This window comes from Xiphophorus couchianus, chromosome 24 (assembly GCF_001444195.1).
Source record: "Xiphophorus couchianus chromosome 24, X_couchianus-1.0, whole genome shotgun sequence".
In the NCBI taxonomy this organism is placed as follows: domain Eukaryota; kingdom Metazoa; phylum Chordata; class Actinopteri; order Cyprinodontiformes; family Poeciliidae; genus Xiphophorus; species Xiphophorus couchianus.
In genome coordinates this window covers 13,443,978-13,460,930 of record NC_040251.1, presented here as the reverse complement: position 1 = coordinate 13,460,930, position 16,953 = coordinate 13,443,978, and the positions used below count along the sequence as shown (strand labels likewise).

Below are 16,953 nucleotides of genomic sequence, written 5' to 3'. Positions count from 1 at the left end.
TTTGATCATTTAAACATAAAATCTTAATAAAAAAGGTCAAAGTTTGTGTTTGAAGCATGATCAAATATTAAAAGGTTTAAATGTATGATAAAATTGAAAGGGAATAGCAGAGTGAAATCCCGCTAATGAGGGAGCTCATGAAGCAGCAACACAGCATGACATGACACTGATAACAGCTGAGATAGATTTGACACTTCTAAAAACAGTTTGAAAGGGGGTGGCGGGTAAAGTGCAGAAGCTGTGGATTTAGATAAACATTGTCTTTTTCATAGCGGAAGAAAGAAAAACATTTCAGGAATTATTGATGCTGACTATCAATTTCTCCTCGTTAGTACAGTGGTGAGTATCTCCGGGGAGTGAAGTTTGTTTCAGGTCCCTCTTGAAAATGAGATCTAGATCTCAACGGGGTTTACCTGATTAAATAAAGGTATATTATAATTTAGGAGAGAGAAAAAAATTGCAGCTCAATTCAGTTTGCCTGACATCTGTTTATTTCAATAGAGTACATTCATAACAATTGTCATCTCCAGGCACTTTATGACACAATCATGTAGATGAATATATAGAATCATACTCTTTTGAAGTTAGACTAATTATTTATTACTCAGGTTGCGTCCTGAACTTTTCCCGTGTTATATTGCCATCTGCTGGTTAGGTTTTGAAATCGCAATTTTTAAGCAGTGTTTCCTGCTGCCTTCGCGTCTGCGCGGAACATTCATTAGAGTGCGACTGATTTTAGCGGTAATCATTGAATAGTAGTTTTTTTTCTAAAAAACAAAAAAAGTACTTTAGGATTAATTAAAAAAAAAAAAAAACATATAAAAAATACCATAATACGTATTTTCAAACATGTTAGAGCTGACAATGGAGTGTAGAAATTTCCAGTTGCCCGTGAATGCAGCACTGTGAAGTTTCGCCCTGTGTTCCCACAACAGCGCCATCTTTTCCAGAGGCTCCTTTAGCTGCGAAACTCCCACATAGGAAAGGAAAGGGTTAAGAGGGTATAAGAATCCGATCGATGCCTTCTCTCCCACACGTCGCCATGAACAAATGAATTCGCGGGGAATTAAATACCAGTTTCACAAAGGAGAACGAGTCTTGTGCTTTGAACCCGATCCAACCAAGGCTAAAGTCTTGTATGACGCTAAGGTAAGATTTTAACCAAGCTATCGTTGCCATTTGGTGTTTAAACCCCCGAAAGAGGAGGCATTTACAAAAGGAAAGCAAGGCTGTTTTATACAGTGTGGAGCCACGAGTGACCACAAAGGCGACTTAGGCCATTACAAAAATGCATTCTTGGTATTAATTTACCGGGTTGTTTCTCTTTGCATAAGCGCATGGTTTCCGGGTGCGTTCGATTACATGTTTGCAGCTGAATGATGGGTTTATAAAAAAAAAAGAAAAACGTAAACAAAGCTGCAGTACTGCAGTTTTACACGGTCGTGAATCCATTTGAGGAGACCTTCCAATCCGAGCAATTCCTCAAACATTTGTCATTGTCTTCTTTGAAAAAATAAAATTTTGTCATAATGATTTATGTCGTGACTTTAGTGCTGTTAAATGTCAGCATCTAATAAACAAACTCACCGCGACTGCGCAGCTAATGTAGATCTTAGTTTTGCTAGGTAGCTAAGCTGAATAAATTCGGCCGTGCATTTCACTGTTTTTTGTACAGCGTTTCCATAAACTAAGCAAATTGCTGTTTAATAGATGGAGACAACTATTTTGTGAAAATTAGCAGCTTGAATCTCGCATTTTGCTAACCTGAGCTAGCAGGTTAGCAAAACCTGGGATGCTAGCTGTAGGTTAGCATCCCAACTTCTTCCAGCCCTGCTCGTATCTTCATATTCTGGTTGATTTATTATAACTTTGTAATTACTAATAATTTACGCAAGTTAGTTTCTTTAAAAAAACTTACCTAGTAAATAAAATATCTAAATATTGCTACTTTATATTAATATTGCAAATTTTACTACATTTAGGCACTTGTTGCATTTTTCTTTCAGAAGCGTTAATAATGCTTGGTATTATTTTGAGTTCTACAATCAAATACCAATGTAATACAGATGCATACATAATTTTGATGTCATAATATAAATTTATATCAGTAAATTTGTTCCGAAACTGAAGATGTTCTACTTTGAAAGCTTAAGCCATATTTTGAATATATTTTAATATCAGGATACCAATTTTTGACTGAAGCTTAGAGCACAAGTTTCATAACAGGCCTAAAATCTGCAGCTTGGGAATCTACTTTATTCAACTTTGAGCAGAAATATTCTGAAACCTCATGTTTCTAAAGCCAAAAACAAGGATGTGTAAATGTATACCTCCAATTTACATTTGTTCACTAGGGATTGTTCAACTTTAATTTCATGGCAATTGACAGAAGCTTTGCTTTTGATCCTGCAGGTCCTTGATGTCTTGATAGGTACAGATGAACATGGGAGACGAGTCCCAAAGTACCTGATTCACTTCAGCGGTTGGAGCAGAAGGTAACAGTATATTCACTAGGTCATATTTAGTTTCATGTTTTGAGGTTTTAACTCTCTCTGTATTAAACTGACGCTTGCGTTGGTGCAGCTGGGATCGTTGGGCTGCCGAGGATCATGTCCTAAGGGACACGGAGGAAAACCGCAAATTGCAACGTAAGCTGGCTCGCAAAGCTCTGGGGCGCATGTAAGTTCTTGTTCTAATCAAGTTTTCCATTTCCAAACGTGAATAAGCTTTCTGAATTTCATTTGCTCCATTTCATGCCGGCGGTAAGGAAGAGAAAGGGATGGACGAAGCGGCGACATCGTCAGTCTGGTAACAAATCTTCTCTGAAGATTCTCCCAAAGGAGGAGGACAGCGATGATGCATGTGAGAACTCCCGTCTGCGGCGCTCGATCTCCCGCTGCCGTCTGCAAGCGTTTCAAAGTTTTACTCTTCCCCGCCGTCAGGTTTGATTTCGACCTCAGACAGCAGCGAAGGGGACGACTCGGAGCCTGACTCTTCGAACAGCGGCGACAGCACCTTCTCGGAAGACGTCAACAAAATGGTGACGAGCCGGGCTGGGGCTATTTTCTCAGCACGCGCTTCAAAGTATTCATTCGCCTTCCATGTTTTCAGCGGGTCGAGCCGGAAGTTAACGTGAAGCGAGAATGCGAGGAGAAGGTGGTCCACGTGGACATCAGCATCCCCGATGTTCTAAAGAAGAAACTGGAAGACGACTGCTTTTACATCAACAAGAGGAAGAAGGTACGACTCGACCTCCCCAAGGTTTCTGTGACGGGTTTTGCTCTTAACGCTTCTCCTCTATTCTCCAGCTTGTTATGGTCCCCTGTCAGACCAACGTGGTTCACATCCTGGAGTCCTACGTGAAGCACTTTACGATCAACAAGGCCTTCATGGCCAACGAGCGGTACCGGCGGCAACAGAACACCACGCAGAGCAGCAGCCCACAGACAATTCCCCCGGAGAGGAGGTGAGGACCCTGACCGCACTAAAGTTAAGAAATCAGCTTTTTTTTTTTTTTTGTGAACTTTGTGTTTGTTTTTCAGCGAGGAACTTTGTAAGGAAATGGTCGACGGGTTGAGGATCACTTTTGACTTCACCTTACCCATGATCCTGCTGTACCCATGCGAACAAGCTCAGTTTAAGAAAGTCACCTCCTCCAGGCTGCTCCTCACGGTCAACGAAACCTCGCCCAGCTCCAGCAAGTATGTGCGTTCTGACCAAAACGTTTTCCCTCTGTGACGGGTGACTCTTAACTTTTCTTTCTTTCTTTTCCAGCGCCCAACGAGAACGTAGCCCAAGCCCACCGGCTCACAACCCCCCCACGCCTCAATCCACGGACAGTCAGCCGGCGTTGAGTGACACCTCCGCCGCCACGCCCACGGCTCCGGCCCCCACGCCGAAGCGCCGCCGCCACCCCGACATGGACTGCATCTCCTACCAGTCCTCCCAGTCCCAGTCCCTCAGGCGCTCCACCAGGAACACGTCTGGTGGAGATCGGCCCACCGAGGGAAGCAGCGGAGGTCAGAAAACGCGTCACCTTTTTTCTTTTCTGATCGGATTCATGATTGCTGATGTCTAAACATAAAACACCAACAGGTGGAGGGAGCGCTACGGCTTCTCCGCAGCTCAAACGACGTCTGATCGACACGTCAGCGCAACCCAAGTTCTTCCTCAACCTGGAAAAAAGTATGATTGATTTAATTATGAAATATTCAATGAATTGAGGTTGTAGTGATGTTGATAGTCCAGTAGATGGCAATGTACTTCTGGTTTAAACATCTGCAAATTCAACCTGAGTGAAGTTGCCCCACGATCTTCTTCAAATTAAATAAAATTGCAATGACACGTGCATGCTTGTTTATGAATCAAACATTTTGTTTGTCTCTTTATTATTTTAAAGATATCAATGTTTCCAGAGGTCAACAAATGTCAACCAGCCCACCCACATTTACAAATTTTGTCAATCTACTGTGCTACAAAAATGTTAGCTGCACAAATTTAGCACAATTAATTTCTGGAATCTGGAAAGGTTTACTTTTTTTAATCTTAAAAGTTATAACGGCACAAACAAAGAGTTTTCAACACCATATTGTTTGATTTTGTATATATTGCTGACTGTGGTGGTTTACATCTATTGTTAATATCTTTAAAATGACAGCAGCACAAACATTTGAGACCATTTTCATATTATTTGCAGAATGTGGAAGGGTTTGTAAGGGCCGACGTTCCGCAGGAGGAAATGCAGTATGCATGTTTTCATTTCCTTCCCCTCGTCTCTTTACGCAGAAACCCCGGTCCACAGTGGCTCATCATCTCCGTTGCCGTTGACGCCAAGCAAAGAAAGGAGCGGACTTTTCTGCGGCTTAGAGAGCCGCAGAAACAATGAGCTCAATGAGGTGGTGAATCAGTTTACTCCCTTTGAAATGCCTCTGAAATGCTATAATCTGTTTTATATATTTTTTTAATTCCTCATCATCTCATCCACCAGGTTCTGAGCTGGAAGCTAACTCCTGATAACTACCCCCTCAACGACCAGCCTCCTCCACCCTCCTACCTCTACGGATCCCAGCACCTCCTGCGGCTTTTCGGTCCGTTCTGAATTCCGGTTGCATCTGTCCCACTCAAATGCAGCGCACTCACATTTCCCAACTGTCTCTCCTTGCAGTGAAGCTACCGGAGATCCTGGGGAAAATGCAGATCCCTGAACGGAACCTCAGAGCCCTGATCAAACATCTGGAACTCTTCCTCAGGTATAAAACCAGAACTGACTGAACACTACTTTGGATATCAATTTAATTAAACACTCACTTACGAATTAAAAATTAGTGAGATAATGTAGCAAGACAAAAATAAGTCACTGAAAATAAGTTCCTCCAAACTCAAATACCAGAAAATTCAGTTTGAACTTTTTTTTTTTTTTTTTCTTTTACACATTACTGGTTTGGATTTGCTGCCAGACTTCCATAAAGTCAACCTGGAACCTCCACATGCCGGGTGAATCGGTAGAAGAGCTCGTGTTAGAGGGCGGGAGATGAGTGGGCGTTACACAAGCACAGGAGTCTAATCTTTAAATCCTCACTAGCGATCTTCAGGGATTTAGGTCTTTTCATTCTCTAATCAAACTCAAACAATACACCCCTCCTGTCAAAAGGTGGCGCTAGAGAGCTGAATGTGTAATGCCTCCTTTTTTATACTTTTTTTTTGTTTGTTTGGCCTCCTGGCTGCACGAACAGCTGCAGAATTGGTTTTTGGTTGCTTTCTATTCATGTGGAATACCGATACCTGGAGACCCAGCAGCTTCTGCCAGGGAAACATCTCGTGCAGCATCATCATTTGCAGGGTCAAAGGTCATCTCTTTGCCTGAAACAATCAGCTAAACGTTAATCAACTGGTTCTTAAAGGCAGATGAATTACCACCCATACTTTTATGATTTATAGTCATCAACCATCTTTCTGTCTGTGTCTTTCTCTCGTTTCCTTTTTCTCGTTCCTTCTGTCTTTTTCTGTCTTTCTGTCTCTTTTTCTAACTTTTTCTTTCATTCTTTTTAGCTCTGCCTTCTTTTCTTTTTATGTCAAAAATAAAAAAAATTATTTTGCTTTTTAAAAATGTTTTATTCTGTATTTGTTATACACATACAATTATTAAAAAATTGTAATTTCTTGTTAAAATAAATATTTTGCTCGCCATGCTGTGGACTCAGCAGGACACTGGCCACGCTCTCAAACTCGACTCTTTTGGGAAAGACTCCGTGTTCCTACTCTGTAATCAGCCTCCAGGCAGATTGTGCCGAGTGGGCAAAAACTGATTGATGTCCCAGAGACTGACGCGCAGTGCATGCTGGGATTTGGCCACAGCTGATCTCTCCGTGCTCCTCTTTCCCTCCATAAGAATGATCACCATGAAGTCTGGGCGTAGTGTGCTTTATTTTGACATTCCTCTGACAGGAATTCAGAAGAATTCTAACAACAAATCAAAAAATGATTTGTTTGCTATTAAGTATCTGTCTGAATGTTATCAGCTGAGGATCAGCCTTTATAGCACTGACGGAAAACCAACCAGAACCTGCTCGTTCCGACCTTCCTTACCTTCAGCAGCCATCGTCTCGACGTTCACTCTTCATAAGTTCTCTTCTGATGAGGATAATTTGTTTGCATTGAGATTAGAAAGGCCGGTGGAGCTAAGATGAGATGGCAAGATTTAGAGGATTTGGCCGAGTAGCGGATACTAAGAAGATTCCGGATTAGTTTTCCCCGCTGCTGATTAGATGGGAAGAGGGAGGGGGGGATTTTTTATTTATTTATCTTTTATACTTCTGCTGCTTTCCGACTGCTGGTCAGGCATTCCCATGTCCACTCTGTCTGAGACAGCGATTGGTTTCTTCTGATAAAAAGACAAATTCATGCATGTTGAGAGGGTTGTCCGTAAAATGTATAGAAAGGCCGAGGGGAGTTGGATGTAAGTCTTCCTAGAATGAGTTGGTGGAAATCTAGGAAAAACCACAGCATGATGTGACCTGGAACGTGTGGCCCGACTGTTTCATCCAATAACGATTAAATGTTAAAACCATTCCCCCTACTTGTACCCCCCACCCACCCGACCTCTCTTTTAGGTTTCTGGCTGAGTTCCATGAGGATTTTTTTCCAGAGTCTGCATACGTGTCGGCGTTGGAGGCCCACTACAACATGAAACAACCGAGGCCGGTTTATTAAAGGAGGAACGGACAGCTTCTCTTTCTCTCTCTAAGCCCCCCTGCAGCATCTCCGGGCATTTCCATCCCTTCTTCTGCTCTTCTCTAACATGCTTCCTCCTCCTGCTGCTGCTGCCGTGTGGATCCTGTTACTTCCCCATCGCTCCCGCATGCGGGACTCCGACTTTCTGCTTTGCACTAACGTGGAACGCATGGTGATTTCCATGAATTCCAACCTGCGGAAGTCTAAGGTTCTCACGGCTATTCCTAGTTTTTCTTGCATTTTTCCTATTTTTCTTCCCGAACGGCAATTTTGGAGTATTCTTTGAAGAACAAGGGGTAAAAAGGACACAGTGGGGTGTTGCTGTTTTTCTGCCTGCCTGTGAAAGGGGATTGTACTTCTGTTTGGAAGCTTAGCTCTTTCTGAAGAGTGACTTTGTCCATTTCTCAGTGGCCCAGAATATTACCAGACTACAACAGGACTTTCTCTTGCTACCCTTGATTTATCTTGCTGCAATTTCCAAAACTTCTGTTCATGAATATTGTCTCTTTCCTCCTGTTTTTTTTTTTTTTTAGCAAAATTTACTCTTTGAATGTTTGTTCCAAAAAAGAAATTTGCTCTTTCACTTTTTTTTTCCAAAGACAAATGTGTTATTCTGCAACTCCTCCCAGTAAAATTTAACTTTTTAAAAAAAGCACTGGTGTGTTCTGTTTAACAGTGCACAATTTTTTTTATAACATTAAATCAGTACATCAAATACGAAGAAAAAAAACAAACAAATTTAAAGAGATATTTTAGATTTTATAGTAAACTCCTACAAAACTGTGTACATACTCATTCACTCTGGATGTAATATGAATACAAACCTAATCGGATTATCTGGTGAAAATGTAAATATGTACACGATACCCATATGCTATTTATTTTTCACTCTTGGCAGATCCTCAAACTTAAAGCAAATAATCCAAAATGTTTTATAAAAGTTGTAGGGTGTTTGTTTTTTTTCCCCTATATTGTGGCTGTTGTTTGTACAAACATAAATAAAACAACTTTTTCTAAAATTGTCACCTTTTTCTACACATGCTTGCATAAGACTCCATGGATTTGGCAGGATGTGGTGTATTTTGCATGCTGATGATTGCAGTTGTGGGCGTTGGACGGATTTTTTGTGGCTCTTAGCTCCATTTTAAGAAAGATCTAAATTTATCAAACTTTTTTCTATTTTTAATCTGCGCAAAATTAATGCTGACATAATAAATGTTTAGTACAACTCGATGCATTTGTCTTTTAAAAGCAAACTTTTAGAATAAGTAGAACTATGCTTATCCAGAGATCTTTACTGAAAAGTTGACTTTGCTGCACCCAAAAAAGCTTTGTAAATATTTTATTTAGCTTGGCTAAATATAGCCAGCATTTTGAAAGAAAGTGACCAAATTTTAGATAGCTGGGAATAAATTTGTTGAAAAGTAGATGCCTTACTATAAAGCAAGTTTGCAAAGTCTATTTTAAGTTTTAGATCAAGAATGAATAAAACCCCTCTACTAAAAACAATATTTGCTTGGTTTTAGTTTTAGATTTTGGCCTGTGTGTACTTTTGACTTTATGAAAAAACGTTTGGACACTCCTGCTGTAGATCACCTGTGTCAAACTCGAGGCCTGTGGGCAAAATCCAGCCCAAGATACTAATTTCTCTTGCCCTATAGAGTCTAGAGAGCCATAGAAATAGAACTTTAAGATAACAGTTCTGTGCTTGCATCTTATTTTATCAATCTAATCATTTAGTTTGTATCAAATTAAATAAATGTGAAAAGTTAGACAAAGTCACAAGTATTTGGAGATTGTAGCTGGCGGTTTGGTCCCTAACCGCAATGAATTTGAACTTTATTTGACAAACATTCATTCCTGTTCACCTGGTCTATACAGTCTAATGGATGTATGTTCTCCTGAATATGCACAGCTGAATATGATATAAAGGTCAATACTGACTAAAGCTTAGATTTCAAAGAAATCAGATCACCACTCTGTTCTTCCTTTATACTTTACCACCTTCCTGAAGAACTATGCTCTTAGTTCACTCCCATTGCACCTGTGGGAAACTGGCGAGCATGTTCTCCCCACATCAGTGGTCTAATTGGTTTTAGTGGTAGACCTTTATTGAATTTTGCCTGGATCAGTCTTCTGGTAATGAACCACGTATCAGTGCAACCTAAGACAACGCTCTCTCAGCCGGCACTATCATGTAACCACACAAGCCGCAAGTTCAAGCCTCTCCATGCATCACCAATCGATTTCCTATCTTGCGCCAGCACTATCAGATTACCCCATAATTTAATTGTTGCGGGGCAAAAATGGAATTTAATGAGATGTGAGCAATCACCTGTGAAGTGCTGCTGCCTGCACCTATTACCTATGATGTTTGGCCCTGACTATCTTCATCGGTGCCTCTCTGTTTTTCCTTCCTGCTATCTCTTCTTCAGTCTGAGTGGTTTTATTTTCTTCCTTGAAATCATGAACTCAATTCTCTGATGTTCATTCTTATTGGTCCTTACTTTCTAGCACTTGACTGTAGAGTCCACACCAATCTAAAAGTATATTCTGACTTGTCCACAAGCTCATGGCTCTTCAAGACATTTTCTAGTATGCTCTCTTTGCATTTGTCTCCCTATATAGCTGGGTTTGTCTTACTGTAGTTTCTATGGGTTCCAAACATGGACTGTTTGAGGAGTGGGTGGATACCAGCTCTTCCTTTTCCTCTGACTCTTCCTGGACGTCGTTTGACCTTAGCACTGACCTGACATCAGTCAGCTCTGAACAGTCTGTGACAGCCCCCGGCATCAACTGCAGACCTTTAGAGGACTGTCCTCCAAACAATTGTCGTCCACTTGCAACCGAAGGGCGAATTAGCAAAGCCGAATGGAGGGAGACATCTTTTCTCAATATGTAAGTAAAACTGGAACCTTTAGCTGAAAATATAAGCAGGGAACTCATTATTCTTATAGTGTTTAAAGTTGACATTTCAATAGATCTGCCAAGTTAGTTGAGTGCTGCAGATACAGCAATGGACTTGACTCTGAAGTTCTGTGCCTGAAGCATGCAAGGGAATCTAAGATTTCCGCTCACTCTGACGATTATCTGTTTCATCAGATTTTAATCACAAGTGCTTCTATAATGGCAATGTGATTCCCTGTAGCAGGACGGTGAGAGCGGGCAAAACAAAGCCCCGCATTAGTTTAGATGGAGGCTATAAATCACAGCTCCTCCCGGAAGTCCTCTGAGAATGTCTGGGAACTGGGAAAACCAAGGGTGTTATTCACCTGCTTTTAGTCTCTTCTTTCTCATTTCCTTTCATTTTGCAACCCACCGTCGCGCTTTAGGGATCTGATAGGTGGAATTACATTTCTCCGTCACACAAGCCTCGGCGTTCGCATCGCCTGTGTTGTTTCTGGTTGGGTTTTTATTTTTAATCACCGAAGAAGTTTTACATCTAGGCAGAGCCACTGTCTGCTTCAGGTGAGCTCAAGTTCAACCGGGGACAACTTTTCTCTGTATGTTTGTTGTTGACCTCACATACTTGCTAAGTTTAATTTTGTAATTTTGTCATAGCGCATGAGTTCGTGACCTAGCGATAAGCTTTACATTTATTTGAGGTTTTTTGGTTTTCAAGAGTTTTTACTTACTACATTTTAAACTTCTTGGGTAATTAAAATTCAAGCTTACATGTTTAAGACATTTGTGTTACTCTTAAATATTTGTGCTCTTGATTTGTCCGATTGAGTCAGTTTACAGTAACATTACTCTGTTCAGACAGCAGGAGAAAACCCAGACCACTGCGACATTTGCCAGGATGATGGAAAATGTTGTTGGCTTTAAGCTACAACTTTTTGAAAGTCCCTGTCACCTTAATACCAGCCTGTCTGCATGGTTGACTTGTACATTTAGGAGAACTTGGTTTCACTGAACCATCTGGGGGGGAAATGGAGCATCTATAATGAAAATAAAAAATAAAAAAAGTATTTCTGTTGATAACTCGCTGTTTGGGCTCCAGTTTTGCTGTTTTCTTTTATATACAATTAAAGAAAGAAATAACTAACATTAAGTACTTATACGGCAAAGACAAAAGGAAGGTCTACCATCATGCGAAGAAATACCTGCTTCCACTTATTTTGCTCTCATTCTTTTTAACCTTTTCAGTTTTTCTTTTGATTTTTTTCCCCTCCTTGTCCCACTGTTTCTGTTCTTGTTAGACCTTGCATTTATGCTGGTGGCAGCCTGAGGATTAAGAAATAGTTGGGCTTCTTATGGAAGAGGGTATTTCCATGTTCTGGCTCACTTTACATCATTAGTTTGGTCTTCCAGGGAATTTCAAAGGAAGCTTCCATTTGTAGGTTTCAAACTCAGTTTCATTACATTAATTTCAAATAAGAAAAGATATAAAATTTCTTCATACATTTGATGATTAACATGAAATTATTCTAAAACGTGTGCATATCTATGTTGTTACACTGTTCTCTACCTGATGCAATTCTAAGAATTATCATTTGTTCTGCATAAATATTCTAGATCTTCATGAAAATACAGATTTTAAATGGATTTTTACCCAGCCTCGTTGGAGCCTGGTTTATTAGTAATGGTGCTTTGTGAATAAGATGTGATTAATTACTTTTCAAGGCAACAACAAGAATCTACGACACCTGGGAGTTTGCATCACATTGCATCACTTCCCCATGTTTAATAGTCAAGAGTGAAAAGAGATGTGAATAATTAAGTCATAACAGCATTGAATGGTAACTTCACTTATTTTTTACTTCTCAAAATTAGATGGGATGGCTCAGTCGGACGTAGTTTTGTTCATGCTGGAAAATTGACGGCTTGATTCCCAGCTTGCACTGTGTGTCAGTCTTTAGGCAATTTTATCAGATATATGTTTCATGAAGGCCACCCTTTGACCTCATACTTCTTTATACTTACATGTGCATCGATCAGATGACATGATTTTACTGTTGTTTTTTAAAAAATCCTTCTCTTTTCTTTTATCCTCTTAGTTAAAAAAAAAGGAGCAAAGACATAACAGGGCAGTGATGTTTGCATGTTTTTTTCCCCTGTTCATCTCATGAGATATTAGTGCCAGTAGTCAGCATGGACAGGTGCATTATTATGTTTCCTTTTGTCATCGTGTTCTTTGTTGTTTAATCTCACCCTGCTTTTGCCTTTACGAGAGCACTGAATCATAATCATTGATTCTTACTTTTGAATACAAACTTGCACACATTTTAGCTGCACTTAGCGGTGGTTTATGTAAATGGACTGAACTTATATATACTGTACATATATATATATATACCGTATATATATATATATATATATATATATATATATATATATATATATATGTAGTTTGTGGTGATTTATATATAACCAAAACCTCAACAAAGATATCGAACTTTAGAATTTATTTGGAAAAATTAATTTAGGGCAAGCTAATTGCGCTAAACGTCTTCAAAGTTGGCAACAATCAAACAATAGCGGTGGTAGTGTGATGGCCTGTGGCTTCTTTGTTTCATCCAGACTTGAATGATGTGGTGTTGTTAATGAAACCCTTAAATTAGCTAAATTAAGTAATTTAAAGACAGGATGGGTTTGTCTGGTGTCAAATTTTGCTTAATGTAAATTTGTGTGACGGAAAAGCAAAAGCTAACGGATGCTCCTTTGTTCCCTCTGTTCTATAACACTGCTGATGTTAGTGCGTGTGTGTGCGTGTGCTGTCTTTCATGTAGGTATTCGTGTGTCCATGTGTTTGTGTGTGAATGAAGTTTATCCCCGCTGGCCCAGATGCCCCGGCTAAATCCATCACCAGCGGCGCTGCACAGCATTGCTAAGCTGGAACATTTGGCACCAAACTAGAAATGAAAAAAAAAAAAAAAAAAACACACACACACACGCCGACATACACACGCCTACACATGTACGCACTGAGAAAATTGAGTTTGGGGATTTTTTTTTTTTTAAAGAGATTCAAAGTTGTTGTTTTTTTCTTTCAGTGGAGGAGTTAGACTGTGAGCGGGGAAGCAACTCTTTCTCCAATGTTCTGAGCCTTTTAGCAGTCGTGGGGTTGGGGCTTCCATCCCACTCACACCGACCCATTATTCCTTCATTGCCTGGAAGAAACGATGGAGCCGTGTGATGATGATGACGAACTGGGAATGTTAACAGCTTTCCAGTAAGCTATCATAGCCTTTTCTTTTTTTTTTTTTTGGTTGCTTATGCTGGAGTGACTTGATCAAAACCTCCTATCTGGGGTTTTGAGTCTGTTAGGTTTGATTTTGTCATTGAAACATTTAGGGATGTTATTGTAAGACCTTGTTAGATTTTAAATTAACATTAGAAATATATGTGAATCTCACTTTTTCATAGCCTTTGTTTTTTTGTGTAAAAATATGAAATTCATTGTAAAATAAGCATAGGAAAATCCAATGAGTTTGTAGCAATTTAAGTTTTTGCGGTAGAATAAGAAAAAATTATTGGATTCACAGATAGGTGTGTTTAATACTCAATCAGTGTGATTATCAGAAATTATTTCAGTTTTGTAACTTGTCAATAAAAGTTAATGAGCTAGAACAACTTTCCAATGAGTAATGGTTCCACTCAGGATGTTGTAAAATATCAATATATAGTGAAATAATCAACATTGAAAATCTTAGTTTACTAGAGACTGGAAGAAATATCACATCTAAGACTAATCAATTGCTATTGCTGTCCAAAAATGAAACAAATAAGGACAAACTGAAATATGAAGTTATAAGGAAGTTATGTAGGAATTAAAACTGCTAAAGAGATAATTGTTAACAATTTGACTCCAATGTTTTGGGAGGAAGGTTATTTAATGGTCTAATTCTGTTTTGATTTTCTTTATAAATCTAAGAGGAGAGGTTTAAATGGGGGAAGAAATCATGAGATATAGAACAGCCAATCAGAAGGGGGATTTAGCGTAACTATGGCAACAAGTTGCCTGGGGAGGATATATGACATTACTAAAATTGTACAACAAACATTTTAATGTCAGAAGTTTTTTTGAAACCACACCATTATTTTTAGAAACCCCTCTGACTGCCGAATTTGTGGAAAATATGCTAGAATCACTAGCATATTTTCTGAAGCTAGGTTCACTATCTAGCTTCAGATCAGAATTGCCCTTTGTGATCTTGATCACTGAACTGGTGGCACATTACGTAAAGATGAGGTGATTCCGAGCTAGGATGAACCCAGGATTACCCCTTGTAATTACTGAGCACCTATAGAGATTAATTCATGGCTTTACAGGGTTTAGCTAGCTGTCCACTGGGAAGTATGGCTACATGATTGTGTGGGTGCTCACTGCTTTTAAAATGTTGGTAGGATGCTGGTCCAATGAAATCGTACATTTTACTGGACACTCTTAAGTGACAAGTGGCTCTCTCTAGTTTGTATTTCTTAAAACATTTATGTATACCTTTGATATGGTTAGCCTGGTCATATCGGGGATCAACTAACAAACTTAATTTTCACAGTTAGGATTACAGATCTATATATTTCATGTAATTTAGTTGTCCTGTTGAAAAGGATGAAACTTTAACAAAATGAATAAGCAGGTAAAAGCTGTCTACATCACATGCTAGAAGATAAAAAACCCCATTTTACTCACATTGTGGGACATTCTAACTAAATGGAAATAAACAACCTACTTGAACTGAATCTGAACCCACAGAGGAGGAAAGAAGTAGACATAAGCTCTTTCTCTCCTTTTCTCCTTGTCCACACTGACCCGTACAGCTGCCGGTCAGCGGTGAACTTTAGGATTTAGGAGCGCCAAATCGCAGCATCATTGTTTAAGGATTACTGCGAGGAGGTGATGGGTTATTGGTGAGGAAACATGTGGCCCGGGGAAACAAGTCAAATGAATTTTGACAGACAGGCAGACATGGGCTGATTTTCTTACAATCTGTATCCCCTGCTGTTCCTGGTTTACCAGCTACAGATATTCCAAATATTTGACTGTTGACTCAGCAGCCGCAGACAAAGCAAATACAAGTGAATCGGCTTTTCATTCTGATTCATTTTTGATGGCATTTTGCAAATCCATAGTCATCTTCTTTGTTCTGGAAAATCTTTAACAAGGAATAAGTGATTTAATGAAAGTCAGAGTATTAGGAGACACAGAAAAGTATCTTAAGCACTGGACTAAAGCCTTTTCATGGAAGCTGAATACATATTTCTTTGTTCTAAGGGGGATCATACAAACAAGTAGCTGAAACCAGTTTCTCTAAATGAGGTGACTGGTTGGAGACCAAATAATTGGTAAACAGAACATAAACCTTTTCCTAGTTGGATGGGTGGATTGGTGGTGGGTAGACGATGGATGTAACTCAATAAATGGACAGATGAACTGACAAAATGATGAATGGATGAGAGACTGGATTTCTGCATTTGTAGTCTCACTAAATGTCTATATAACACTCTTTTTCAAGTTGCATCCTACAGTAGTGCAGACTTTCTCTAACATTCTTTGTCTCTTCTAAATAGTGAAGACACATCATCATCTTTGTTGGTAGCTAAATCTGATTGCTCCATTGTCGACCACAGGTTGGAATGTCAAATGTTTGTACTGAGACTTCTCAGTTTTTAGTCCTTCATATGTTTCTTCTCCACTTCAGTTCCTGCCACATCCTGATGTTTCGACTCTGATTGGTTAGGTCAGACAGTAACGGTCTGGAGGCCAAGCGGATCACACATATATTAGCATTCTGGCAGAATTTCCATCTTGAGTTTTCCTCCTTTTCCTTCCAGGAATTTATGTAAATACCTCTGGGTCATGCGAAGGAAATAGAAATGATGTACACTACCTGGCTGCAAATCAGACCACCAAGGAAGTTGATTGTTGGGATGATTTTTATTTAATATTCTCGGTTAGTTTTTGTTCTTCTACTGAATTCAGCCACTCTTTGTGATTCATACGAAGTTGCTTTGAAGCAGATTTTGATCTCCACTTACTTGACTGCTGGAGTGTTTGGACCTGTGGATCAATCAATGAACCACACTAAGTGGAAATTTGTGGTGTGAGCCTAACCAGTGATATCAGTGATGTGCTAGTGTCACCCTTCAATCCTTTAGTAGCTTAATGCAGATTTGGCAACAACTAGGCTGTTTGGGCAGCATTTCCATGTAATGAGGTTATGACATGACGCTTGCATCTGCATGTTTACACTAGTATGAGGCTCAAAAGCCACTTACTTGCATATGGCCTGACTGTAGCAGATGGGCGATAATTCACTATATTTCACTCAGAATTCAAACATCCTTTTTAAAGTTTTGGAAGGAAAGGCAATAGTCAATGGTTGAGTCTTTGGGGTGGCATGGAAAGGGCTGTCTTCCCAATCTGATGAGAGCTTTTGCAATGTAAAGTGATCACATATCAAGTCAAGACATAAAAATATGCCTAAAATACATAAACAGCCTATATTTAAAAAGTTAGCCAGAGCTTGCTGTGCTTCCTCTGTCACTATGTTTATATGACAGGAAAGGAAGTGCAACACACACGAAACGCTTCGCTGCAGCCCCTCGGCGTGTGTACCGGGACAGTCTGTTATTTATAACATCACCTCCTGCTCAGAACACTTCCACCATCACTCCCACTTTTCCCTCTCATCTCTGGGATCACTGCCCAGTCATGTGCAGTGAGCTTCGGATTGTTGCCCAGGCAGAGACCCCTCAGGCCTCCTTTCCTTTGCATTG

The 16,953-nt window shown here is 39.7% G+C and overlaps 1 protein-coding gene across 2 annotated transcripts; it reads left to right on the top strand.

Annotated features, from left to right (window-relative positions):
* The first annotated feature begins 923 nt into the window (after positions 1 to 923).
* On the top strand, positions 924 to 8,249 carry LOC114141003 (male-specific lethal 3 homolog). Of its 2 annotated transcripts, XM_028011394.1 has the most exons (14): positions 924 to 1,149; positions 2,413 to 2,495; positions 2,584 to 2,679; positions 2,768 to 2,862; positions 2,943 to 3,040; positions 3,112 to 3,240; positions 3,309 to 3,466; positions 3,543 to 3,701; positions 3,775 to 4,019; positions 4,096 to 4,185; positions 4,786 to 4,895; positions 4,988 to 5,087; positions 5,165 to 5,249; positions 7,110 to 8,249. In XM_028011394.1, exons 1-14 carry the CDS (start codon positions 1,051 to 1,053, stop codon positions 7,207 to 7,209), a joined length of 1,647 nt encoding a protein of 548 aa, XP_027867195.1. In that variant the 5' UTR covers positions 924 to 1,050; the 3' UTR covers positions 7,210 to 8,249. The 2 variants fall into 2 exon arrangements, with proteins under 2 accessions (XP_027867195.1, XP_027867196.1); XM_028011395.1 differs by lacking the exon at positions 924 to 1,149 and having other exon boundaries at positions 2,451 to 2,495; positions 2,584 to 2,648.
* Positions 8,250 to 16,953: the final 8,704 nt, after the last annotated feature.